General features: G+C 39.4%; 2 protein-coding genes across 11 annotated transcripts in view; one reads left to right on the top strand and one right to left on the bottom strand.

The window, feature by feature from the left end:
* Positions 1 to 10,325, bottom strand: part of Prkn (parkin RBR E3 ubiquitin protein ligase) — a 1,223,012-nt gene extending 1,212,687 nt beyond the window's left edge. For 5 of the 10 annotated variants that reach the window (XM_006523336.3, XM_017317572.2, XM_017317575.2 and 2 more), the window contains exon 1: positions 10,195 to 10,300. In XM_006523336.3, coding sequence (XP_006523399.1) covers positions 10,195 to 10,201 — 7 coding nt within the window. In that variant the 5' untranslated portion in view covers positions 10,202 to 10,300. Of the gene's footprint in view, positions 1 to 10,194 lie in introns of all 10 variants that reach the window. The other 5 variants (XM_006523339.3, XM_030249894.1, XM_017317576.2 and 2 more) reach the window with 2 other exon arrangements.
* A 167-nt stretch (positions 10,326 to 10,492) lies between these two features.
* Pacrg (PARK2 co-regulated) overlaps positions 10,493 to 26,049 on the top strand; it is a 437,183-nt gene continuing 421,626 nt past the window's right edge. The window contains exon 1 of the mRNA NM_027032.2: positions 10,493 to 10,923. Coding sequence (NP_081308.1) covers positions 10,816 to 10,923 — 108 coding nt within the window. The 5' untranslated portion in view covers positions 10,493 to 10,815. The remainder of the gene's footprint in view (positions 10,924 to 26,049) is intronic.

Genomic DNA, 26,049 nt, shown 5'->3' with positions numbered 1-26,049 from the left:
TAAATTGCCAGGAAGTTTTCTCTACAAGGCTTTAGGCACTCTAAGCACCCCTTGACTTTGGCCTGTCATGCTTCTTCAATAAATCATGCAGCAGCCAGAAGTCAATTGAAATGATTGAATCAAGGAAAATCAAATTTTAACATTTAGTTTCAGTAATGTGATTATGAAGCTTTTAGTGATATTGTAATTACTTTGAAGGTTTGAGCATATGTTTCTATTGAAAGTATCCCATAGAGAAAAGCCACACTAGGGAAACAAGTAAATACCAACCCCAGTGAAACAAAATTGTATTTGATGTGAAGTTAAAGCTAAAGGTAGAAGAGACAAGTCATCTGTGTGATTTATATTCTAAGCATCATACATAGAGCAACCAGTTTGAAATGCCAGCGTCATCAAAAATTCAAATGATTTAATGGCTTTCCTCTAAGGGTTAGTGCTAGAGGAACACCAAGGAGAAGCAATAGTAAAGGGCGGGGAAGGAAAGAAGGAAAGAAGCATTCTTGTGCAAGCTCCAATTTACTCTGCAGAGGACAATGCGGCAGAGGGAAACCCTCCTAAGTGTAATGAACCTAAGTTCTCCTCTGAACCTGAGACATTTTTAATGTGTTTAACGTTTATCAGATTGGGCTATATAGTTATTCCTTCCCTACCTCAGTACTTGTGGAGATGCTGTTAAGCTTAGAAAATAGAAAGATAAATAAGATGGTGCTGAACCTAGCTAAGAAAAGGATCTCGTCAATGAGTGGGTTCTTCCAAGGACCACTGAGGAAGACAAAGCAAATAAAAGCATGATATTTCCCCTCCTTTCATTCCTACCGCCACTCACCTCGCAGGTACCTCTTAAGAAAAAACATACATCTTTCATCAAGAAAGAACGCACAATATCAAAATAGAAAGAAATGGGATTTAGAGTTTAGCAGAAAAATGATTATGTCAAAATCTAAAATGTACAAACCCTTGAAGGATAAGTTTATTTGATGACATCAAAGTACTATCTGTTCTAATATCATATATCCCCTGGGTAACAGTGAAAAAGATTCAAAGTGCTTAATCTAGCTTCTGATGTGTGTGTGTGTATGTGTGTGTGCGCGCACGCATTTCCATGTTTCCATGTGTAAACCTGAAGCTTACTGATTCCTATGACCTAGCTGGCTGGCCAGAGTAATGGATCTGCCTGTCTCTGCCCAACTCAGCTCCTGGAAGAAGTATACCACTATGTTGGGCTTTGATATGTATACACAAGTTCTCATGTTTGCTTGATAAGCTCTTTACCCACTGAGGTATCTCTCCATCCCCTTGTTTTCAAATATGAATCAATTCTGTCCTTTCAACCATAGGTAGCCAATTTCTGCGATTATCTTAGAAAATATCGATTCATGAATCTGATCATGGACCTCTGTAGTTGCCAAAGTTTGCTTCCTCTGCTGGAATTCACCAAAATACAAGTGTGCTAACTTGTAGAGCATTAAGTTCTGATAAAGCATTGTCATGATTTTAATGTTAACCAAAAGTAAATAAATGAGAATCAACATTGCCCTTTTGCCAAAATTATCTCTGCATATAAAAATTTTAACATCCATTCCTGGCCTTAAGTGCAAGCAATTTCTCATTTCTTAAAGGCCTTCACAACATGACAAGGAGAACTTCTCTAAGACACTCTGACCCTCTCGTCATATCACTTCCTCTTCAGCTCCTTAGGGTCACATACTGGCCCTTCCCCAGCCCAGGCCCTGCTAACAAGTCTTCCATCTCATGCAGAGGCCTCTCTAGTTGATGTCTACTTTATTTTTCTACCTGTTCAGAAGCCCACTGGGCTTAGAAATCAATAGCATCTCAGCTGGATCCACAACTGACCACATATGAACATGGCATATCCAGAAAGAACAACGTCCTCTGTTTTTCTCTGTTGCAGTGCAGCCTCTGTGCCTGTCACACAGTCTAAATAAGCAGTGGACATTCAGTTTTTTATTTTGCCAAAAAAAAAGGAACCTTTTTCTTTTCACAAATGAAATTCTGCATCTATTTTAAAACTATATCCCCCACTGTCTTTAGACTTTCTTCTAAAATTATTAATGAAAATTGGAATATAGTTTAGACAATACTCTTTCCTAAAACCAAAATGCATACTGACATTTGTAGGGGCAGTTCTGATACTAAGGTCCTTTTCCCCAATTGGTTCTTGATCTGTCACTAAAGAAGCCATGGGCAAATTGTTGGCCAGAAGGGATAATTGGGACTTCTGAGTCCTGGAGGCAAAAGAGAGACTCAAGTAGAGAAGAGTTCATGGTGCATCTAAGGGAGAAAAGGTGACAAGTCTTATGAGATCTCAGGAAGAGCCAGGCCACTCCTATAGGCAGGCAGTTGAGAATGTAATTGAGCAACTAAAGTTTAGAACAGGCAGGAGATAGTAGTACCCAACAATTGTGCCAAGAAGGCAAGTTGAAAATGAACAACTCTGTATGTGTCTTTTAACTATGGATTCAAGGGAAACTGGGTAGGGGCTGGTAGCATGGCCCATTCTGGAGCTTAGTAAAAGCTACACATAACAGACATACTTTAAAACTGAAGCAAATTAAGCTACAACATCGTTCTCCTCAACTTTACTAAAGTTTACTTTAAAATTTGTGTAGTTTTCAACAAGTAGATTAGTTAGTATTTACAACAGGAAAGACAATGTTATTCTATTACAGAAAATCATAAAGTGTCTAATATTCACAGTGAACTCAGTCAAAAAGCAAAACATACAGGAAATGCCTATTTGCTCCTATTCTGCCTGGTGATCTGTTGTTATGTAAAGTATACATATCTGTTGTTCTGTGAGAAGATAGCAAAGCTTCCCTTTCTCTATAGGATATAAATATGCAACCTGGTTCATCAAATTACAGAGCTCTAACTCAGTATTTCAGTCCAGGAGAGTATCCACATGTTCTATTGCTACCTGGGAAAACTGCCCTGAAAATAAATACATAGTACAGCTATGGTGCATTTTTGTTTTATTCTGAGAGTGTGTGCATGTGCGTGTGTGTATGCATGTGTGTACACATGCACTTGCAGTGTATGTACAGCTGCATGGAGAACATCACCAACTGTACTGCTGGATTTGCTCTGTCTTATCTCCTTGAAATTGGGTTCTCATTGAACCTTGGACTAAACTAACAACCAGCATGTACCAATGATCCTCTTCCCTTCAACACATGGCAACCACATACTAATGTGATCGCACACATTGGGCCCTGCCTGAATTTTTACATGGAAGCTAGGATCTGAACTCAGACAGTGAGTATGCACAGCAAGTACTCACAGCTGCTGGGACACCTCACCAAGCCTCTTATTCTTAATGGTCTTTCATAATGTTGCTATTTGGTGATTCTAAATTTTATATGATGAAAAATAAAAGTCTAAAAATTCTTACAGCTCCAAAATAATAATTTGGGAATATACTTCCTGATACTTCTTACATAGAAATGAAATATTACTATGTATTTTTCAGTTATAGCAACTAAGCTCTTATGTGGCAGGATTTTCCCTGTCCAATTACATTAAAATATTAGTGCAGCCGGAGGCCTGATATTGGACAGAGAAAGGGAGGTGGAACAAAGAGTTGCAGGGACAGAGAGCAACTCAGAGGAGGAGAGAAGCCAAGATGGAGGTGGACAGATAGGTAATTATGAATTCATATAGGGATAAAATAATTGGGATAATTGTCTGATCTAGGTGGGCAGCTTATATCATTATCAATTGGCTCTGAAATTATTGTGTGGGCATCTTGTGAACTGAGAATTTATTGATACATAAATCTGACTAGTTAATTATAAGCTTCTAGAGTCTTATATCTACTGGGTTGTTGGGTGTTATGGCGGCTGATCATTGTGTGGTGCTGGTGTGGCAGTGATCCATGAAGGGAACTTGGGAGCTCAGGCCCCCCTGGAGAGTTGGTGGGCAGAGGGTAGCTGAATGGAGTGTGGGAACTTGGCAGTTCTTTTTTAATATTTCCTGCAACACGCTTATGCTAAAACCTTTTAAATAAATCTTTTAAATGATTAAGAATTCACACACAGTTATCAATCCTGAATCACTAATATTTATCATCCTATCATTTCTTAAAGACAAAAAAATCATTACCTCCTCCAAAACCTAATATTAAAAGGCACCACTATCCCTTCTCTGATCAATCTAACTTGCATACTTTCAACTCAGTCAGTTATAAAATGCTTAAACTGACAGAGAAGCTAGAAATATTCCTAATAAACGATTATGCAAATAAGTATGACAATGAGTTGACCCAACAGAAAAGGTTCCTGAAAGTTAGACTTCAGGAAACTGTTCCCCCACATCTAAACAAAATAAAGCTCATGGCATGATGCCTGTGCTGCACAGTTTCTATCAACTAAAGTTCTATAAGCTAAAGTTATCTGAGAGGATGGAACTTCAATTAAAAAAAAAAGTCCCCGTTAAGATTAGGTTGCTTTTGCTTTTGCTTTTCTTCCTCTCTCTCTCTCTCTCTCTCTCTCTCTCTCTCTCTCTCTCTCTCTCTCTCTCTTTGTATAAAGGATGCTTATTTGGGAAGGGAGGGGAATGAGTGAGGACCTGGAGAAGGAGTAGAGGCAGACAGATGAGAGCAGAATCATGAGGGGAGGGAGATGGGACAGCGAACAAAAAGAATAGAAGGAGGGATAAAGAGAAGCTGGCTGGTAGGTAGCACTTGTGAACAGAGAGAGGAAAAGAGCAGGAACTGAGGTGCTGAGCAGAGGTAGGTAATGGCAGCACATGATGTAGTAAGCCATTGCTAGGTCTCTGGGAAGAACCTAGCAGAATTGCCTATAAGCTAACATTTCACCCTTCTTGTTTTAATTAAAAATGAGGAACTAGGAAGGGGTGATGGTGGGGCAGGAGTGAGGTCTTCAGACTATTTCCTGATGACTTTGGGGCATTGTCTTTGAGGACCCTAAAAAAAATTGGGATGCTGGTAGAGCATTTCCTTAATTAGTGATTGATGGAGGGCCCAGCTGATTGTGGATGCCATCTCTGAGCTGGTGTGCTCCTGGGTTCCATAAGAAAGCAGGTCGAGCAAGCCATGGGGAGCAGACCAATGAACAACACCCTCCACAGCCTCTGCATCAGCTCCTACCTCCAGGTTCCTATCCTAATTTCATTCAATTATGAACACTGCTGTGGAAGTGTAAGCCAAATAAACCTTTTCCTCCCAAGTTGCTTTGGTCATGGTATTTTATGGCAGCAATATTAACCCTAAGACAATGCCCATAAACCATATATATATGCCTATATACATATATGTATGTATATATATATATATAGGCATATAAAGACAACCATATTTACCTGTTGTCAAACTCCAGTAGCCCACAACTGACAATCAGTTTGTTTGGTGGTTCTCTGAATTCAAGATGATGGGGAAAAAAATGTCTGACAGAAAGTCTTCAATGGTGTAAGATATGACAGATACCTTCTACAATACATCCAAAAAAAAAAAAAAAAAAGACAAATGAAGAAAGTTTGACAAGAAAGAAGATATCTCAATAAAAGAAGAAATCCCTTTGCCTACATATCAGGCCATTTATCAATTTATAAATGAACACGAGTGGGCACTGGATGACATTAGACCTTCATTCTCTCTGTAGCATATATAAAGATTAAATGTAAACTAAGTACAATGCAGAACACCATTCATATGTGATAGGATGAATACATAAAGACTACATGCTGCTTCTCTAAGGGAGAGGGTAAACTCTGTACCACAAACACATCTTATCAGCACAAGGAAATCACAACTCATGGGGATAAACGGTCTCCTATTTCTGTGTCCTACAGAATAATACACACACACACACAGGGAGGGAGGGAGGGAGGGAGAGGGAGAGGGAGAGGGAGAGGGAGAGAGAGAGAGAGAGAGAGAGAGCATTCCTGTCCAGCCTAACATGCTACCTTATAAGAACTGATATTGAAATGATCACTGTTAACTAAAACATCCATTCAAGAAAGAAAGATGCCATTGAGTGTGGGGAGATGAAGAGATTGGATTAGCCGTGTAGAATCCTAGATGACCAGGAAAAGCAGTACTATGGGAAACAGCATTGCTAACTGCATTCCTTCTAACCAAAATTCTCCTTTAGAAGACGAAGTAAATAAGCCAGGGGCTGTGGGTGGGGAGGCTGAAATATAAATCAGCTAGCTGTCAGATATCTCAGTCTTTAATATAATAAATGTTGGGAAGGAAACCACTCGGACTACTACAAAGAAAAATTTTAAATGAGCTCATTAAATGTAAATTAAAACAGAAACATTGAATAAGCACTGGGCTACAATTAAAGGCTGAAGAAACAGCAGGTAAGAAACAATTTTCATTGATCAAAGAACTGAAAGCTAACAGAATAAAGTATTTTGCATTGAACCTGGTTCATGAATATTAAACATCTTGAAATAAAGAGAACTTTTCCTTCCTTCCTTCCTTCCTTCCTTTCTCTTTCTCTTTCTCTTTCTCTTTCTCTTTCTCTTTCTCTTTCTCTTTCTCTTTCTCTTTCTCTTTCTCTTTCTCTTTCTCTTTCTCTTTTTCTTTCTTTCTTTCTTTCTTTCTTTCTTTCTTCCTTCCTTCCTTCCTTCCTTCCTTCCTTCCTTCCTTCCTTCCTTCCTTCCTCGAGAGGGGAGGGTTCAAAGAAGGTTTAGAGGTAGGGATGGATTTGCATATCTTACCAAGTACTTTCAATGTATCATTTTCAAGCCATGGAGCTTTGGATTTTAAAAAATGCAGACTTCAGAAAAACCTTTAGAAATAGGACTAACATTTGTAAAGGCATAAAGTTTTTTCAGAGGCTTTGGACCCAAAAGAGACCTGAATAAAATTATATAAATTCTTCTATACAAATGTTTTGGAGAACCCATTTTGTGACACAAGGGCACCTCAGAGCAGACAGTATCAAGACGTAGAGTTGCTTTCACCTAAAGTCATTGAAGCACAAGTAGCAGTACAGAGTACATTCAACTACACCTACACAGTCCAAGACTTAAAATTCCCTGCACACCAGTTTAAAACAAAGCTCGACTTTGGGCCAAGAGTCAGTATTGATGAAATAGTTACAATGACCAAGCATTTTTTTCTGCTTATTCCATCCTTGTATCCTTGGCACCTCTTGATAGCACCAGACACATAATGTATGCTCAGCCCTGGGATTTGCTTTTGTAAAACTCAATCAGTATAAAATGAATGACTCATCCTAAAACTCCTTTCAAATTAAAATACTCTACCCTTTATCAATAGAGAAGACAATTTAGAAAGAAGACACTTTCTGGCAAGTGATAATAAATGTATGCTAACACTGAGAGAGAGGCCAGGACTCCAAGTCACCAGCACGCCTATGCTATGACTACTGAAAATGTATTTAAAAGGCAGGGTACTTTCCTAACCAATAAATCTGATAAAATTGAAGAATAGGCAGGAATTAATGTGATTTTTTAAATATGCAAACAGTTAAATTCTCGAAGTGATTTTAAACAAGATATAGGAAATAATATTTTAATCAATTAAAAAAAAACAATACTTTTGAATGGAGCCCAAGGTCTTCTGCACCTTAGAATACTTCACTGAGCTACAGTTCTATTTTAAATATCTTCTGTAACATGGGGTTTTAATTTAAGAACTTTCTTTTTCAATTGTATGGGTACTCGTGTGCTTTAATAGCTGATATTATCAAATGCCTAAATGTATAGTACATTTAGAACAATTCTCAATTGTCACTACTAAAAATCAATTTTAAACACAAAGAAGTGCTCATTTTTTTTAAATTTAAAAAAAGTTTTAAAATAGGTGCTCAAAATTATGTTTTTCTCAGTTAAATTTTCTTATTATGAATCCCTTCTCCATGCCTCACAAAGGCAGACTTTTCATTAACTTCAATAAAATTATGGTTTAACTCTCTCTAGGTCAAGGCATTTAGCATGTCAATCATAATCCAAATGGGAGATGTAAGTACTTTTGAAGCCATCTCCATGACAAGAAGGAAACCCTCTACTTTGAAACAACAAAAGGAAAATTATTTTATGGGCAATAAAGTATTAGTCTCCTTTCCTCTTATTTGGCCAGGAAGCCAATCCAGAGGATTCTTCTCAGAGCAAGGACTTCACTGACAGAGTGCAGTATTTCCTTCACTAGGAGAGTACTGCAGGGGGAGAGAGCTCAAGTACAGAAGGCCTCAGCTCTCAGTAGTGCTATGCAGAGGAAGACACTGCTCAGTCCCTGGAGCTATTTGTGTGTCCTTTGCTCTGTAGCAGATCTCTGTGCAGTTCCTGTCGGCCCTTGTTTCCTGTTCAAGGATTAGTCATAAAAATGCAGAACTATTCCTCCCAAAGCTTCCTCCGGATTGGGTTCCCTCTCACCTGCTTTAGGTGCTGTCACCACACCCAAGCCTCCAACCTGGCAATTCAGAACTTCATGAAAATGCGGCCACCAATAATATTAGGCAATACAACTAGTTAAACAAAACAATGTAACATTGTTTGTGTAGGGTTTTTGTTTTTGAATGGAAGTTCCTTTTCATGGGGCAGGGGACAAGGATACAATCATTTGTGTTAAAACGCACACTTATTCACCCTGTAAAAAGAGTAGCCAAAGAAAGAAGAGTTTTAAATCTGTCTTCTATTTCCCTGGTTTTTATTACTAATTAATTTAATTGTAACATTCAAATGGCACAGTTCTTATTAAGAGGGCTCCAGGTAAATCTAAATAAAGCTGGCTAAATTGTGTTCCATCCTAAAGTTATTAATATAATAATTTATGAGACTTTAAAAATAGTTTTAAGTTTTAGGTCTTAATTTCCTATATTTATATAGCCTTAGGGGACATTTGCTTATCAAAATCATCCATGAACTAGTTTAAGTTGAAAGAAACTAAACGTGTGTAATTGTTTTCAAAATATGAGGTATTTCTCTCTTGTAAAATCTGTATTTTTTTTCCTAATCTGTCCCACTTGGTTCGCACTAATCAGTTCAGATTTGGGTTTACAAACGACTCTTAAGTAAATGTCACTTAAAAGCTTAGTGCCATTCATAAAAATGTATACTTTTTTTCTTAATTTAACAAGTTTCCAATTCATTCATCCAAAATACACACTGCCCTATGGAGGGAAGAAGCAGCTAGACACCATGAGCGTGCACCTCTGCTTCCAGGAGCATCTTAGCTGCCTAGCATGACTCTCAAGAGGAAGAGAGGAGGGCTGCACACTTGTAACATTACTTTTATGAGTTAAAACAGACTCGGCTACTTTCACCGTGTAACGCATTTACTTCATAAATGCACCTCTCATCCATCTTCTAGACACATCTCAAATAGACCGACTTCAGATGTGCTTAGTGCGATACCTGTCAGGCATATATCACAAACAAGTTCACTACATCTTCAGAACATCACTTGGATGGGGGCGGCGAGTCTACAGTAACGAAACCTCCAAACGGGAATGTGCGCTAAATTATGCATTTATTTCTACTTATCCCGGAGGAGAACCCAAAACGTGGCTTCACATATAACATCTCTGTCAGGGAGGTCCTTTCCAATCTGCCTACTTCACACTGCTTAGAACAACCCTAGTGGCCACTTCCAAAGCTGCACTGGTCAAACTGCACCCAGTCACAAACTGTAGTGGGGGAAAAAGCCATCTTTGCAGTTATCTACTCGGCTAGTCTTTCGTCTCAGATCTCCGAGGACACATTTAAAAAGACAGAACTGAGGTGCGATCTCCACGAGGCAGATGCTTTCCTGAGATTTTCTTTAAGTCCTAGGGTGTGTGAACTCGCCCTGAAGTGAAGGACAGCTTGACCGAAACAGACCTGGGCTGGTCACCCCGTGGAGCGGCAGGGCGAGCCCCGCCGTCGGGGGTCGCAGTGGAGCACGCGGGTGTCCGTGGGGATACAGTCTTCAGCGAGCTAACCTTGGCTAAGGCAGGTTGGAAACTCATACCTAATGCTCTAGCACACACCGGACCAGGCTATGGGCGGGGGGGGGGGGGGGGGCGGGCCGAGGAAGCCCACAGAGCGGACGGAGCGCGGCACGCACGCCTCCGCCGTGACACTGACAGGTGGCTCGGGTCGGCCCCCGAGGATCCCACTCGGACCCGTGGGGTGTGACGTGGTGCCACACACGGACGCGGGGCGGCGCGGAGAGATTGTACCTGGCAGGCACCCACGTACCTATCATGGTCACCGGGCGGGTGGTGGCTGCGGGTCGAGAAGGACCTACGCGGGCACTGGCGCCCGCCCGAGCCTCCCACCAGCGTTTCTGTCAGGTTTAGTCATCCAGGCCTCCTCCCCCTTCCCCTCGCGAGCCAGGCGGGCGCAGTGCGCACGCGCAACCACCCGCCCCTAGCGCGAAGCCTGCTGGGAGGCGTAGTTTTAACCCGTAAGATTCGCCTCCGGCAGCTGCAACTGTCTTCGCTGGTAACCTTTTCCGGAAACGCTCGTCACGGAGGGGCGGGACTAGCGTCTCCTAATGTTGACTAATCGCTTAGCAACCGGGAGGCTTACACCTTTGGAAGCTCTTAGAGACTCTAGCCTCGGATCCCAGCCCTCTTCCCGCCCCTCTCCTCCCCTAAACTCCCTCCACCTTGGTGCTGCCAAACATCTGGATCTCCCTGGGCAGCACGAGGGGTTGAATTTCTACCACTAGAGCCTTTTAGAGTGTTTTCCCGACCCCCTGCTCACTTCTGTAAAAGCCACTGGTTTTTCTTCCACACCTCTGATAAGAACAAGACGTTTTCTAGGAAGAATGTGGTAGAAAAAGAGACCCTGACCTTAAACAAATGCCCAGACAAGATGCCGAAGAGGACTAAACTGCTGCCACAACAGACGTTCCAGGTGCACCAGCCTCGTTCCCTGGTTTCTGAGGGCTTCACAGTCAAAGCCATGATGAAAAACTCAGTCGTAAGTGATCTTCCTCGATTGAACGCACTTGCTCCGAATCAGGGGACATGTGGTTGTAGAGGATGACAAGCCCTGGGTCCTGGTACTGTTTACCAGAACTGGCAATGACTCGGTCAGTAGCAGACTCTGCCCGACAGTGTGCAGAGATGTAGGCTAGGTGGTTAAAGAACCTTTGGGGCAGGCGATGTACTGAGTTAGCGTATAAGCACCTTCTTGAGCAAGTGTGCTTTCTCCACTACCCCAAATTACACTTAAGCTGTTTCACTGGTAAGGGGGAAAAAAATCCTTATCTTTATTGTAAACTTAGTCCACTCAGTACAAGACCTTCTGGAGTGAATGCTCTTAGAAGTCATAGGCTTTCAAAATTTAACACGAACCAGTATGAGACACATAAACTCATCAGTAATATATACTAATTTATCTCATCTGGGACATTTTAGAATGCCTTAGCATTTACTCAGCAACATTCTGACAAAAAAAAAGGTATTAACCTGTTAAAGTATTCAAAAATTACTTATGTGAAGACTGGTTCCTGATAGGCCTTTTAAATACATTTTAAACAATATAAGCTCTATTTCAAGTGTCTCTAATAATACAAGCCCTATTTCATTTTTATGAGTTGTGATAATACAAATAAAATATTCTTAACACGAATAGGGGAAAATATTCAAAGGCACACAAACGGTTTAGCTATATGCCTAATACTGCTTTTCAATCTTCTTGTTTATTAAATACCATATGATTTGGTATGCTAAACCATGTTTGTCTACTGAGTGGGCACCTGTTTAGGAGTGTGAGAGATTTAATACTAAATGTAGTTTTCAATTTTGTACAATTTACACCCTGAGAGGATCTTATTATACAGCAATTCAATATATTAGCTTAATAGTGTTCTTCGTTGTCCCACTATATTTCTACTTATATATTGCAAATCTTATACATACCACTTAGAGGACACAAATGAAGTAGATTACCTGTAGACTTCCAGCTTGGATTCCTATGTTGCTATTGTATATTGGTTGATCTATAGTAGTTATAGAGTGTAAAAGCAAACTGCAGAGTTACAGGAAACAGAAAAGGTGCATCTCTATTCAGTCCTTAACAGTTCACCACCTGTGAGTTCTCGGATGTACTTTTTGTCACATTATAAAGTATCTCTCTCCCTCTGAAAGTCTACTTCTCTTCAGAGCGTATATACCAACATTCATCTTTTAAATTGCAACCAAGTGTCCCAAAAGCCAACTCCAAACTACTTCTCAGGAGTTTCAGCCACCTTCCCTTCCCTCTGTAAGACTCCATTTCAGTGGGCAATGTCTTTTCAATGTCCTTCCAAGAAAAACACATGGAATCTATCCTAGGAAGTATGGAAATTGTTTATGAAATGATGATAAATGTAAACATTTATTATTTGTGAACTAATTTCTTAAAAATCCAGGGACAAGTAGTCCTAAGCAATGAGTGGTTGTTACATCAGCATGAACTTTTGGTTTGGTCTCAGTAAAAGTGAGCAACCACAAAAGTCGTCAATCAGAGAATATTTAAACTCATATTGATACAGTGTTTTCCATTAAAAGTTGAAAGGAGTTGTATAATTTGAGATTTGCAGATTGTTTACCTTCTTAGAGTATGATGAAAAAGTCCATGACCAAAAACCAGTTAATGAGTATTCATTCCCTCTGTCAGCAAAAAACCTTTATGGCTTATACAAACCTCATCAAAAAGCAAGATAGGTCAGGCATTGTGAAGCATGCCACAACTTCATGCTCAGAAGGTAGAGCCTCCTTGAAGATATCCTGGGCTACACAAGAACAAAGGAAACTACCCTCCATATGAAGGCCCTGACTCAAAGACACACACACACAGACACACACACAGACACACACACACAGACACACACACAGACACACACACACACACACACACACACACACACACACACACACACACACACAGCAAGTTAGAATATGGATCCAAGGCTGTGGAGATCTCACTTGTAGGCCCTGATTCCAGGCCCTTCAGAAAACAGGCTAAGAAAGCTGTAGAGTTTCAAAAAGACACAATCTCCAAGATAGACATTACCTGCCAAAACGGCACAGTGATGAGGACGTTGCTTACTTCGCTGAGCCCCAGAAACTCCTCTCACGCTGCTGCTTTAGTCCATGTCTAAGCTTAGGTTTGAAGGCATAATTAGTTGAAAGAGAGGCTGAGATGGGCTGTAACTGATAGCTCTGTGACTAGCTCAAACTTGCAATCTTTTATTACTGTGATAGCAGGGTGATGGGACAATGGGGATCATTAGAGGTCCTGAGCTGAAGCTGGTGCATTATGGTGAAGAAAAGCATAAAGACAAGTAAAAGATTCAGGATGCAAATGGTTAAGCATCGGTGGCTAGGACGGCAAACACTCCTTCAGTGCGGTGCAAGTAGTGAAGATGGTGGATTTGGATGGGGGCCCTCATCACCCCCACACCTCAGGAATGTAAGGTCTCCCAAGCTGTTCTCTACCTGTCAATCATCAGTACAGCTAGACCAAACTTTCCAGGACAAAGTTTCTCTGTTTACACAATGTGAATATTTGGGAGCTATGAAAACAAAACAAAAAACCACATTCCACAGAGCCAGCCACAATTCTTAGATAATTTCATGCATTTATACAACATATCTTGATCATATTCAACCCAAATCCTGCCTCCCTCTCTCCCTAAATCCTGCCCCTCCTACCTTCATGTCCTCCTGTTTTGTTTTTCATAACCCACTGAGTTTATTAGTGCTGCCTGCATGTGTCCCTGTCATCCACCTGAGCATGGTGACTTGTCAGGTGCCACATACCAGAAAGAAAATGGACTCCTCCCAGCTTCCTGCTGCCATCAGTTCTCCATGGCTCTTCAGCTAGGGGTGAAGCCTTATGAGCCCCTTTCTCATCCACATTGGCACATTAACTGCCTTGATCTTGATTAGGCATGCCCCAGGCATTCATAAGTGCAATGGCCATATCACGTCCAGAGGACAGCATGCCTCTACGTCCTCCGGCTCATACATTCTTTCTGATCCCTTTACTCAGTGTCCCCTGAGCTCTGGCGGGAGCCTGGTGTGAGGCTGGGTGTCAATGTTCCATTTTCAACACTAATTGTTGTTCTCTTCATGGCCTAGACCAGCAAGCTTCTATAATCTAATCCTATTTGATACTTTTTAAATTCATAAACAACCCCCGCTCTTAGGTACTTTAGCTAACTGAAACCCAAGAGATGGAGTGGTTCTTTAGAGTTTTGGCTGATGCTGTTCCTTTACTGACTGCCCATCCTTTTACATAACCTCCATCTACAGCATCACACTGTCACCAGATAACAAACATCCACTGATCAGTGGGTATGCACAGTCCCAGTACTCCTTTAAGGGCCAGGGACAGAACAGTCAGTAAAAGCAGACAGGCTGTGAAGCAACTCACACATTTATGGTTAGCATAACAACTGCTGTTTTAAGGACCTTCCTTAGACCCGCTCCTCCCCCATCCTAAGTTATGCCTCGTTCACCGTTTAATTATTTACATTACACTTATTTCTGCTTGTATTTTAAACCCTTGTATAAGTTCTGTGGGAAAACAGAATCTATTAACTCACCTTCAAATTTTACCACAGGCAAGTAATGTATTTGATAACTAATGAAGAAAAGCAACTTTGTTTTCTTCACCTTGTCATTAAAATGGATTTTGTCTCTAGAATTTTTTTTTAACATTTGAACAATTAGGAGCCCCCCAAATTGCTTTAAAACACAAGTCCAGCCATGTTGGTCCATACCTTCAGTGCTCAGAAACTCACTGCACTGAAAAAAAGCTCAAGTTGTAGCCTCCTGTGAGGCCCTCTAAGAGGTGGCTCCTGCTGCTTTTCACATCTGTGTTCACATACGTGCACATTTAATTCTATGGATCCTATCACCATCTGCACTTCCCCACTTACTTGCCCAAGTGCCACCATTATAGCTCTCTTGCTGGTTCTGATACACTGGTGGCATGTCTGCCTTGGTGACTGTTTCCTTCCGGTTCCTTCGTGTACAACATACAAACCACCTTCTCAAGATGTCTCCACTTTTTGTTAAAAAGTTGACTTTGTAGTAAGCTATTTTCTGACTAAAAATCTTAACTACACAATCATTCCATCCGACCCTGTTCCCTAACCCTTGCAGGCCCACCCACTCGTGCTCTCTGAGGTAATAACTGTGCTTAAAGCTGTGCTTCCCCAATTACAGACTCAGCCTCTGGAGGCCTAGGAATGTTATTGTTTCACACGTTGCTCCTTCTTCACCTGAGGAAAAATCCCTGCCCCATAGCGTGGGCTGTGTTTCCTTCCTTTCCTTTCCTTTCCTTTCCTTTCCTTTCCTTTCCTTTCCTTTCCTTTCCTTTCCTTTCCTTTCTTCTTTTCTTTTCTTTTCTTTTCTTTTCTTTTTCTTCTTCTTTATTCATTATCTTTAGCCAAATGACATAATGACTATTTCATTTTATAATTTATTAATCATCTTTAAGCTAGAATTTTCAAGAAAATTACAACATTGCATAGGTATTAAGACCACAAATGAATATATATGTATATATATATGTGCCCTATGAATATTTTATTGGCTTATGGTAAAAGTTGTATATGTACACTATAAAATATGAACATGGTTTGATTTAGAAAAGCTTTCTCTTAAGATTATGAAAAAGATTTTAGTCCCTATACTTCCTGTAATTTTAGTGTTCAAAATAGTTTGTTATTGTTTTTGGTTTTGTTTTGTTTTTTAATCTTAAATCATTTGGTTTAGAAAATAAGGTGGAAATTCTGTGTTGGTTTCCTAAATGACCAGAGTTGTACTTTATCCTTGATAAACTTCATGTTATCTACAAATGTGGGCTTATTGAATTTGGGATTCGCATATACTGTAAATGATGTATCAGGACTGTGAGTTTAACTCTGGCATGTGCCTAATCACTTGTTATCACATATGAAGGCTTTACTATACTCTAAGTCATTTTACATCCATTGGCTTTTCTAGCCAATCCTATATTTTAAAAAAAATTAGGACAGATAATTTATTCCCAAAGAAATATGAATCTCTGATTATTTTATATTTATTAAATGACAAAAAAGAATGCAAATTTCTATATTATCTTTTTTTGTTCTGCTCCTGGGAATTTTTTTTCAGGTATCAACTGTCCCACATGTATAGATAATATAGGTGCTCTAAGTGACTCACTGGTGACCATTAAGCCATCACACTGGGCACCCAGCTCTCAGATCAGCAGGATCAGCAGGGGAAGCACAAACTGGACTCTGTGGGCTATGACATTTTAAAAATACATGTTAAAATTTTAGCGAACATGAAGTTGGAAGGAAGTTTGCAGGTTGGTAGTGGAGACAAGAAGATTTAGTGAGATGTGTGTGTGTGTGTGTAAATATGATTGAAATACATTGTCTGCATGTCTGAAATTCCCAAAGAATGAACAAAAACATTATATTAAAAAAATAAGTACCAACATTGCAAAATCCTTATCTGTTCCTTTCTAGTCACCCCTCAGACACACTCTCCCTGTTTGCTGCTGTTTTCATACCTGGTTTTATACTTGCATATACTATGTAATTGTTTTGTATCTGCTACTTCCATCAAAATTGTGTTTCTGAGATTCAGCTCCAATGTTGCATACAATTATAGTTGTAAATTAATTGTGCTGATTAACTTTAATAAATGTTAGTTTGACATAACCTGGAGTCACCCGAATAAAGCCTTAATGAGAAGCCATTAAGGGGACGCCATTTCCTAGGCCAGGCCTTGAACAGCAAAGTGAAGTAAGCTAGCTTTTACACAGGTGGCAAGCCACAAAGGGCTGGTCAGTCTCTGCTGCTGCTGCTGTCTGTGGGTGTGATGACAAGCGGCTCGGTGTCCTGAAAATGGTGGACTGTCACCTGGAATTGCGATCTAAAATAAACACCCCCTTCTGGTCAAGGCATCTTAGCCTGGCAACGGAAACGAAGCTCACACACAGCTCCATGTTTATTCCTGGATAGCAGGTTTGTGTATGAATGTAGTACAGTTTATTTAACCACTTCCTTCTATCTGAGTATTTGTGACTTCCGATTTAAGATTGTCGCATGTAGCACTCTGAGGAAATTTTAATCTTTTTTTTTTTTTTCTTCTCTGTGAGGCTCCACTCCTTGTCTTCTTTGTGTTGGCAGTTAAAAATCTCAGCACTTCTCAAAGTTATTCATCATACATACTTGGAAAAAGTTAGAAACAGCTGAGGCTGTGGTTTTCCTGTTGTAAGAAGACATTTTCCTAACAAATATTCTTACATTTATGTTCAACAAGTTACTTCTTTTAGGTCAAATACTTCCATTGATTTTCATACATTATATTTTAACCATACTCTTATACATTTAGCTGTAGAAGTACACATATACAAAATAGTGGAATGGAGATGTATATGGCTTCTGTATCTAAAATATAAACATCTTTATCATTTCCTCATTTGAGACATAGTCTCACTCTGTATGTAGCTTTGGCTGGCCTAAAACCTGTTATATAGTCCAGGCTGGCCTCAAACGCAGAGATCTATCTTTCTCTGCCTTCCAAGCACTTGTGTTAAAGGCATGTACCACTATACCTAGTACTTTATAAACACTAAATAAAAGCAAATAAGATCTTCCTTACTAACAGAGACATGGCTTCATTTTATATCTTCTCTGTCTATTACCATAGCTTGGAGCCTAAATTTTATATATATTCTCAAGTGTGTATAAGGAATATATATGCATAATCATGAACTCATGAGCTGGGTAGTTTGATGATTGATAAAATATAGATAGATAGATAGATAGATAGATAGATAGATAGATAGATAGATAGATAGATAGATGACAGATAAATGGATGGATAGGTAGATAATTGAAATTTAGCAATCATTCTTTAGCTTGTGTTGTCACCTGAAGTCTTTGTTTTGTTTTTAATGTTTCTATTTTTTATGTGTATGGTTGTTTTGTATCTACTTACGCCTATGCAATGTGTACATGTCTGGTACCCTCAGAGTCTAGAAGAGGAGATCAGATCCCCTGTAACTGGAGCTTCAGATAGTTTTGGGCTACTATGTGGTTGCTAGGAATCAGACCTAGGCCTTTTGCAAACACAGCTGGTGCTCTTAGCCTCTGAGCCATCTCTCCGGCTCCTGCGTGTTTTGTTTAAAGCACATATTTCTGTGATGCTTCGTGGACCATGCCCTATCATAAAAGGGAAATCAATAGGATATAATAAAGAGGTATCCGTATGAAAATTTCCCCCATTTATCCATATTTTCTACCATAGAATAGCACAACTGAATGAAAAGAATGCTAACCCACCTGTACTATAATGAAACAGCGTGAAGGGCAGTGACAGAAGAGGTACCTAGTTCCTATAGAGATATCCTGGCTTCACTCACTCTGGGGAGCACCTAAGAGGCGAGCGTCATTGCACCTCATTCCATGAGCCCATCCTTCATGTTAAAGGTACAACACTGTGCTTTCCCCAGAACTCCAATTCTAAAGGTCGGGAATTTAATATTTGAGCTATTTTAGTTTATTTTCTTACACTTACTATAAGTTCTCTAACTACAAAATTGCATAGATTTTTTTTAGGACTTCTTCTTTTTTGCACTTTCAAGCCTTATTTACCATATCCAACTGCTATACAGCTAAATTGAGGCATAAATCTCTAATTATACAATACATTTTTACTGAAAAATGAAGGCTTCATATACATTCCTTTTTTTTTTTTAACTAAAGTACACTAAAGTTGCCACACTGGTTTGATTTGATTAAGTGATCATAGCCTTTGAGAAAATAGTTACAGTTTTGTATTGAAATTTTTGTTTTTGCTATATTCTGATTATGGCATACCCTCCCCCAACACTTCCCAGATCCTTCCTACCTATTCACCCATCCACTCCACTCCCTTTCTCGCTCCCTCTCCCTCCCTCTCCCTCCCTCTCCCTCCCTCTCCCTCCCTCTCCCTTGTCTTCTCACCTCACCCTCTTTAAATAATAAACAGGCAAACAAAAGGCAAAACAAACTATAATTTAACACACACACACACACACACACACATCCAAGAAACATCCACACAAAAGCAAAATAAAACGTTCTCTCTTAAACTGATCCTAAAATTCTTCTTCTTTGGATAACAGGTTAATTCTGGTGGTGGAGGGAGCGGGCTCTAGGGATTAAGCCCAGCCTTATATACGAAGACAAACATTCTAAGAAGTCATGCATTTACTGTCTTTAAGTATAATTTCTTCTCGTTTGATTTCCGTTGTTTCCATTATTAAAGTTTTCTAATACGGTTATATTTGGATTGTTTCATTTCAACATTCTTGCTAATATTTTATTTTAATAGAAATTACATTATTTATTTTTAAATGGCCAGAATGGTGTGGGGTTTTTTTCTAGTTGTATTGTGAAGAATCGTCACCCCATTGGTTAGAGTTTAAATCTGTTTTGGATTACAATTTTTACTAGCACACACTAATCGGACAAAGCAAGTAAATTCTCTGTAATATATGCACACAATGCCTTTGCCCATATTCACCTCCTCTTCTACTCATATTACCTCGTCCTCCTTCCTTTCCCATCCACACCTTCATGTCCTTGGTGTACTTTTACCGACTACAGTCCACAACCAAAGAAGATAGGCCACACTTACCTTTGTAGAAATAGCTATGGGTAACATGGTGAGCCATTTTCCTGAAGGTAACATGTTTTTTTTATTGTGGCTGATAAAACACACACACACATGCCACATAAAAACACACTTCTATTCCAATGGTTGATTTCATGCTGTACCCTGTGTGCTGTGACAAACACAGATTTGTGGGATCTCTCTAGCACAGGATCTTTAGCTGTAGGCGAGGATATCATGCAGTATCGTACTGCACATGGGAATTATGAAGACTTTGGCGACAGTAAAAAGTTTCTAAACACAAAATAACCAGAACATAACTAAAGATCGAATGTGTCCTAGAATAGAGCTGCTTCTGGAAGAGGGAGCCTGAGTTTGGACCTCACAGTATCACTTTGTGCTGTGATGCCACGACGTGTGAGGCCTATGGATTCTAAAACATCTGAGCACTCTTGTATACTTATGAAGCGCAGTGCTTTGCCTACATACAAAGTTTTTGCCTTCACAAACACATTATGGGTTAAATATGGGGACAATACAAACAACACTTCCCAACCATCTTTTCCCACAATGTGAAATACCAATGCTAAGGATCTTCGGTTTTAATGAGTTGGAATGTATGGTTTTTATATTTACTGGTTGATTTGATGGTTCGAGTTTCACAAACTGTACAAAAAGTGAATTTTGGCTTAGGGATAGGATATAATTTCCAGCAGTTTCTGAAATACTCCTAAACATACTTTTAAAATTTTATACAATATATCTATCCAAGGTGACATTCTAAGCATTGACTATTAAAAAATCAAAATATCAATCAGCTCCAAACAATGCTGAATGTGTCTTAATCTGCAGATCAAGTATTTAGCCAAGATTGAATTCTTTATGTACAAATAATCAAATATATGTGTCTCAGTATGCAGACTTAGTTTCTCTTTAATAAATAATGACATTATAACAATGATTTACATTAAAAAACATTTCCAAATTAAATACATTTTTACTTATTTTTAAACAATTTTTACTAGATATTTTCTTTATTTACATTTCAAATGCTATCCCAAAAGTCCCCTATACCCTCCCCCTGCCGAGCTCCCCAACCCACCCACTCCTGCTTCCTGGCCCTGGCATTCCCCTGTACTAGGGCATATAATCTTGGCAAGACCAAGGACCTTTCCTCCTAATGATGGCCAAATAGGCTATCTTCTGCTACATAAGCAGCTAGAGACGAACTCTGTGGGTAATGGATAGTTCATATTGTTGTTCCACCTATAGGGTTGCAGACCCCTTCAGTTCCTCGGGTACTTTCTCTAGCTCTTCCATTGGGAGTCCTCTGTTCCATCCGATAGTTGACTGTGAGGATCCACTTCTGCATTTGCCAGTCACTGGCATAGCCTCACAAGACACAGAAATATCAGGGTCCTGTCAGCAAAATCTTGCTGGCATATGCAATAGTGTCTGCGTTTCGTGGCCAACTATGGGATGGATCCCCAGGTGGGACAGTCTCTGGATGGTCCTTCCTTCTGTCTCAGCTCCAAACTTTGTCTCTGTAACTCCTTCCATGGGTATTTTGTTTCCCATTCTAAGGAGGAATGAAGTATCCACTCTTTGGTCTTCCTTCTTCTTGAGTTTCATGTGTTCTGCAAATTGTATCTTGGATATTCTAAGTTTCTGGGCTAATATCCATTTATCAGTGAGTGCATATCATGTGAGTTCTTTTATGGTTGGGTTACCTCACTCAGGATGACATCCTCCATATCCATCCATTTGCCCAAGAACTTCATAGATTCATTGTTTTTAATACCTGAGTAGTACTCCATTGGGTAAATGTACCACATTTTCTGTATCCATTCCTCTGTTGAGGGACATCTGGGTTCTTTCCAGCTTCTGGCTATTATAAATAAGGCTGCTATGAACATAGTGGAGCATATGTCCTTATTACCAGTTGGAACTTCTTCTGGGTATATGCCCAGGAGAGGTATTGCTGGATCCTCTGGTAGTACTACATCCAATTTTCTGAGGAACCACCAGACTGATTTCCAGAATGGTTGTAAAGCTTGCAATCCCACCAACAATGGAGGAGTGTTCCTCTTTCTCCACATTCTCGCCACCATCTGCTGTCACCTGAATTTTTTATCTTAGCCATTCTGACTGGTGTGAGGTGGAATCTCAGGGTTGTTTTGATTTGCAGTTCCCTGGTGATTAAGGATGTTGAACATTTTTTCAGGTGCTTCTCAGCCATTTGGTATTCCTCAGTTGAGAATTCTTTGTTTAGCTCTGTACCCCATTTTTAATGGTGTTATTTGGTTTTCTGGAGTCCATCTTCATATATATATATGATATTATATAAGATATATATATAAGATATTAGTCGATTTAGGAATGGTAAAGATCCTTTCCCAATCTGTTGGTGGCCTTTTTGTCTTATTGACAGTATCTTTTTTGCCTTACAGAAGCTTTGCAATTTTATGAGTTCTCATTTGTGGATTCTTGATCTTACAGCACAAGCCATTGTTGTTCTATACAGGAATTTTTCCCCTGTGCCCATATCTTCTAGTTTTTCCCCATTTTCTCTTCTATAAGTTTTAGTGTCTCTGGTTTTATGTGGAGTTCCTTGATCTGCTTAGACTTTAGCTTTGTACAAGGAGATAAGGATGGATCAATTTGCATTTTTCTTCATGATAACCACCAGTTGTGCCAGCACCATTTGTTGAAAATGCTGTCTTTTTTTCCACTGGCTGGTTATAGTTCCTTTATCAAAGATCAAGTGACCATAGGTGTGTGGGTTCATTTCTGGATCTTCAATTCTATTCCATTGATCTACCCGTCTGTTGCTATACCAGAACCATGCAGTTTTTATCACAATTGCTCTGTAGCACAGCTTGAGGTCAGGCATGGTGATTCCCCCAGAGGTTCTTTTATTGTTGATAATAGTTTTTGCTATCCTAGGTTTTTTTGTTATTCCAGATGAATTTGAAAATTGTCCTTTTTAGCTCTGTGAAGAATTGAGTTGGAATTTTGATGTAGATTGCATTGAATCTGTAGATTGCTTTCAGTAAGATAGCCATTTTTTACTATATTAGCCCTGCCAATCCATTAGCACGGGAGATCTTTCCATCTTCTGAGATCTTCTTCAATTTCTTACTTCAGAGACTTGAAATTCTTGTCATATAGATCTTTCACTTCCTTAGTTAGAGTTACACCAAGGTATTTTATATTATTTGTGACTATTGTGAAGGGTGTTCCCCTTGTTTCTTTCTCAGCCTGTTTATCCTTTGTGTAGAGAAAGGCCACTGATTTGTTTGAATTAATTTTATATCCAGCTACTGCACTGAAGCTGTTTATCAGGTTTAGAAGTTCTTTGGTGGAATTTTTAGGGTCACTTATATATACTATGATATCATCTGCAAATAGTGATATTTTGACTTCTTCCTTTCCAATTTGTAACCCCTTGATCTCCTTTTATTGTCTAATTGCTTTGGCTAGGACTTCAAGTACTATGTTGAATAGGTAGGGAGAAAGTGGTTAGTCTTGTCTAGTCCCTGATTTTAGTGGGATTGCTTCTAGCTTCTCTCAATTTATTTTGATGTTGGCTCCTGACTTGCTGTAGATTGCTTTTATCATGGTTAGGTATGGGCCTTGAATTCCTGATCTTTCCATGACTTTTATTATGAATGGGTGTTGGATTTTGTCAAATGCTTTCTCAGCATCTAACAAGATGATCATGTGGTTTTTTTCTTTGAGTTTGTTTATATAGTGGATTACGTTGATGGATTTTTATATATTAAACCATCCCTGTATCCCTGGGATGAAGCCTATTTGATCATGATGGATGATCATTTTGATGTTTTCTTGGATTTTGTTTGTGAGGATTTTATTGTGTATTTTTGCATCAATATTCATAAAGGAAATTGTTCTGAAGTTCTCTTTCTTTGTTGGGTCTTTCTGTGATTTAGTTATCAGAGTAATTGTGGCTTCATAGAATGAATTAGGTAGAGTACCTTCTGTTTCTATTTTTTGGAATAGTTTGAATAGAATTAGGAATTAGGTCTTCTTTGAAGGTCTGATAGAACTCTGCACTAAACCCATCTGGTCCTGGGCTTTTTTTGGTAGGGAGACTATTAATGACTGCTTCTATTTCTTTAGGGGAAATGGAACTGTTTAGATCAGTAATCTGATACTGATTTAACTTTGGTACCTGGTATCTGTCTAGGAAGTTGTTCATTTCATCCAGGTTTTCCAGTTTTCTTGAGTATAGCCTTTTGTAGTAAGATCTGATGATGTTTAGGATTTCCTCAGATTCTGTTGTTATGCCTCCTTTTTCTTTTCTGATTTAGTTAATTAGAATACTGTCCCTGTGCCCTCTAGTGAGTCTGGTTAAGGATTTATCTATCTTGTTGATTTTCTCAAAGAACCAGCTCCTGATTTGATTGATTCTTTGTATAGTTTTTTTTTTGTTTTTTGTTTTTGTTGTTTCGACTTGGTCAATTTTAGCCCTGAGTTTCATTATTTCCTGCCATCTACTTCTCTTGGGTGAATTTGCTTTCTTTTGTTCTAGAGCTTTTAGGTGTGCTGTCAGGCAGATAGTGTATGTTCTCTCTAGTTTCTTTTTGGCGGCACTCATAGCTATGATTTTTCCTCTTACGAATGCTTTCTTTTTGTCCCATAAGTTTGGGTATGTTGTGGCTTCATTTTCATTAAACTCTAAAAAGTCTTTAATCTCTTTCTTTATGTTGTCCTTAACCAAGGCATCATTGAGTAGAGTGTTGTTTAGCTTCCATGACCCTCTGGGTTGTTTTGGAACAGATGTTGCATTCCACTCACCAGTAATCTCAAGATCCTGGGTATTCTAGGGAGCCTGCAGTGTGGAAAGTATCCTCTGGGGACCTTGTCACCCTCCACCGAGTTTGCACCCAAGATGGCGCGGGGCTGGTGCCACCGGAAGGAACCCCAGTCACTGATCTAGTGGGTTTCCTTTGTCCCTGTTCCTGCTGGCACAAGACCCTCCAGGTTATTTTGGGACAATGAATTACTTTAAAATAGATGTATTTATGATTTATGATCAGTATTTATGTAATTTACACACTATCTTATATGCCTAAAAATACTGGGAGCTATATAAAATTGTGCAGGTTAAGTCGGTCATAGATGGAAACAGTTTGAGAAGCTCTGCCCTGCTGACTTTGCTTCTATTGAATAAGCACCCAGAACTACTAGAGCATCCACTAGAAAGACTTCTCCTCTAATATTTTTGCCATCGTGAATAGACTGACTTACAGTTCACACTGCTATTCTTGGTGCTCAGGACCTTGCCATCCGACCCAACATTTAACAAGGAGAGACAAGTTCAAATGATTTCCTCTTGCTTCCCTTATCCAAGTCACAGGACCTATCAAGTTTTGGTTTAGTTCTGAAAGTAAGGAAAGTATCAGAAGCTATCTTCACTCAAACTTTCTTGAGGGATTCCAAATCGATGAAGTTTATCTATGCTATTTCAATTATTTCATTCTCTGGAAAAGGTTTATTTGTGGATTTAATATGTGTTTTTCTTTTAACAGTTTATTCTTTAATATCTTTATGTATATGCATAAATTAAATATGATCTTTCACCCCTCCAACTCCTCCTGGATCTCTCCCAACAAGGATCTCCTCCAGCTTTGCATCGTTTGTCATGGCCACTTCCCCCTGAAGAAGAAAGATTCTCCCTCCCCGAAAAGCTATCAAATGCTAATCTGTCAGGGGAGGAGCCTTGTAAGCTCCTCCCTCTCTATTCTTCACTTTTGTTTGGCTTGATCTTCGTGCAGATAAGCACCACTGGTATTACACTATGAGTTCATAGTGTATTAGCCATGTCATGTTCAGAGGAAAGAATTTCCCAGCAACTCTCTGCTGCTTCTTCTGTGATATTCCCTGAACCTTGGTGACAGTTGGTGGCATAAGGTTGGCATACATGTCTAACTTAATGCTGAGCAAGGACAGCCACTAATTCTCAGTACTTTGAGCAGTTTTGATTCTGCAATTACTGCTGCCCACTGAAAAATAAGTTTCTCTAACCAAGGGTGAGAGTGGACCTAGTCAACGAACATAAGTATAAATATGTATTTTTTTCATAGTTAGTGCCCATACAGTGAAGTTTCTTAAGAGAATTCAGGGAAATAGCTTCACATTACCTGTGATTTCTTCATAAGACTACACTTAAATAACATCTGCCTCCTGGGGAGGGAGGGTGTCTCATGAAGTCCCATGCATGACTGTGGGGTGAGCATGTGATGATGAGAAGAAGCACATGGAGGTCAGAGTTTGGCCAACTTGAGTTTTTAGGACCTAGAAAGGGAAACAAACATCTAGATTTGGAATCTAGGAAGTGGAACTTCTAACGCCTGTGTGTGGCAATTCAGTGACTTGTAGTGAAAAGTATTAGATTCACAGAGAGATTGGGAGAGCCATAGGCTAA

This window comes from Mus musculus, chromosome 17 (assembly GCF_000001635.26).
Source record: "Mus musculus strain C57BL/6J chromosome 17, GRCm38.p6 C57BL/6J".
Lineage (NCBI taxonomy): Eukaryota > Metazoa > Chordata > Mammalia > Rodentia > Muridae > Mus > Mus musculus.
The sequence above is the reverse complement of the archived record's forward strand: the minus strand, read 5'-3'. Positions and strand labels throughout refer to the sequence as shown.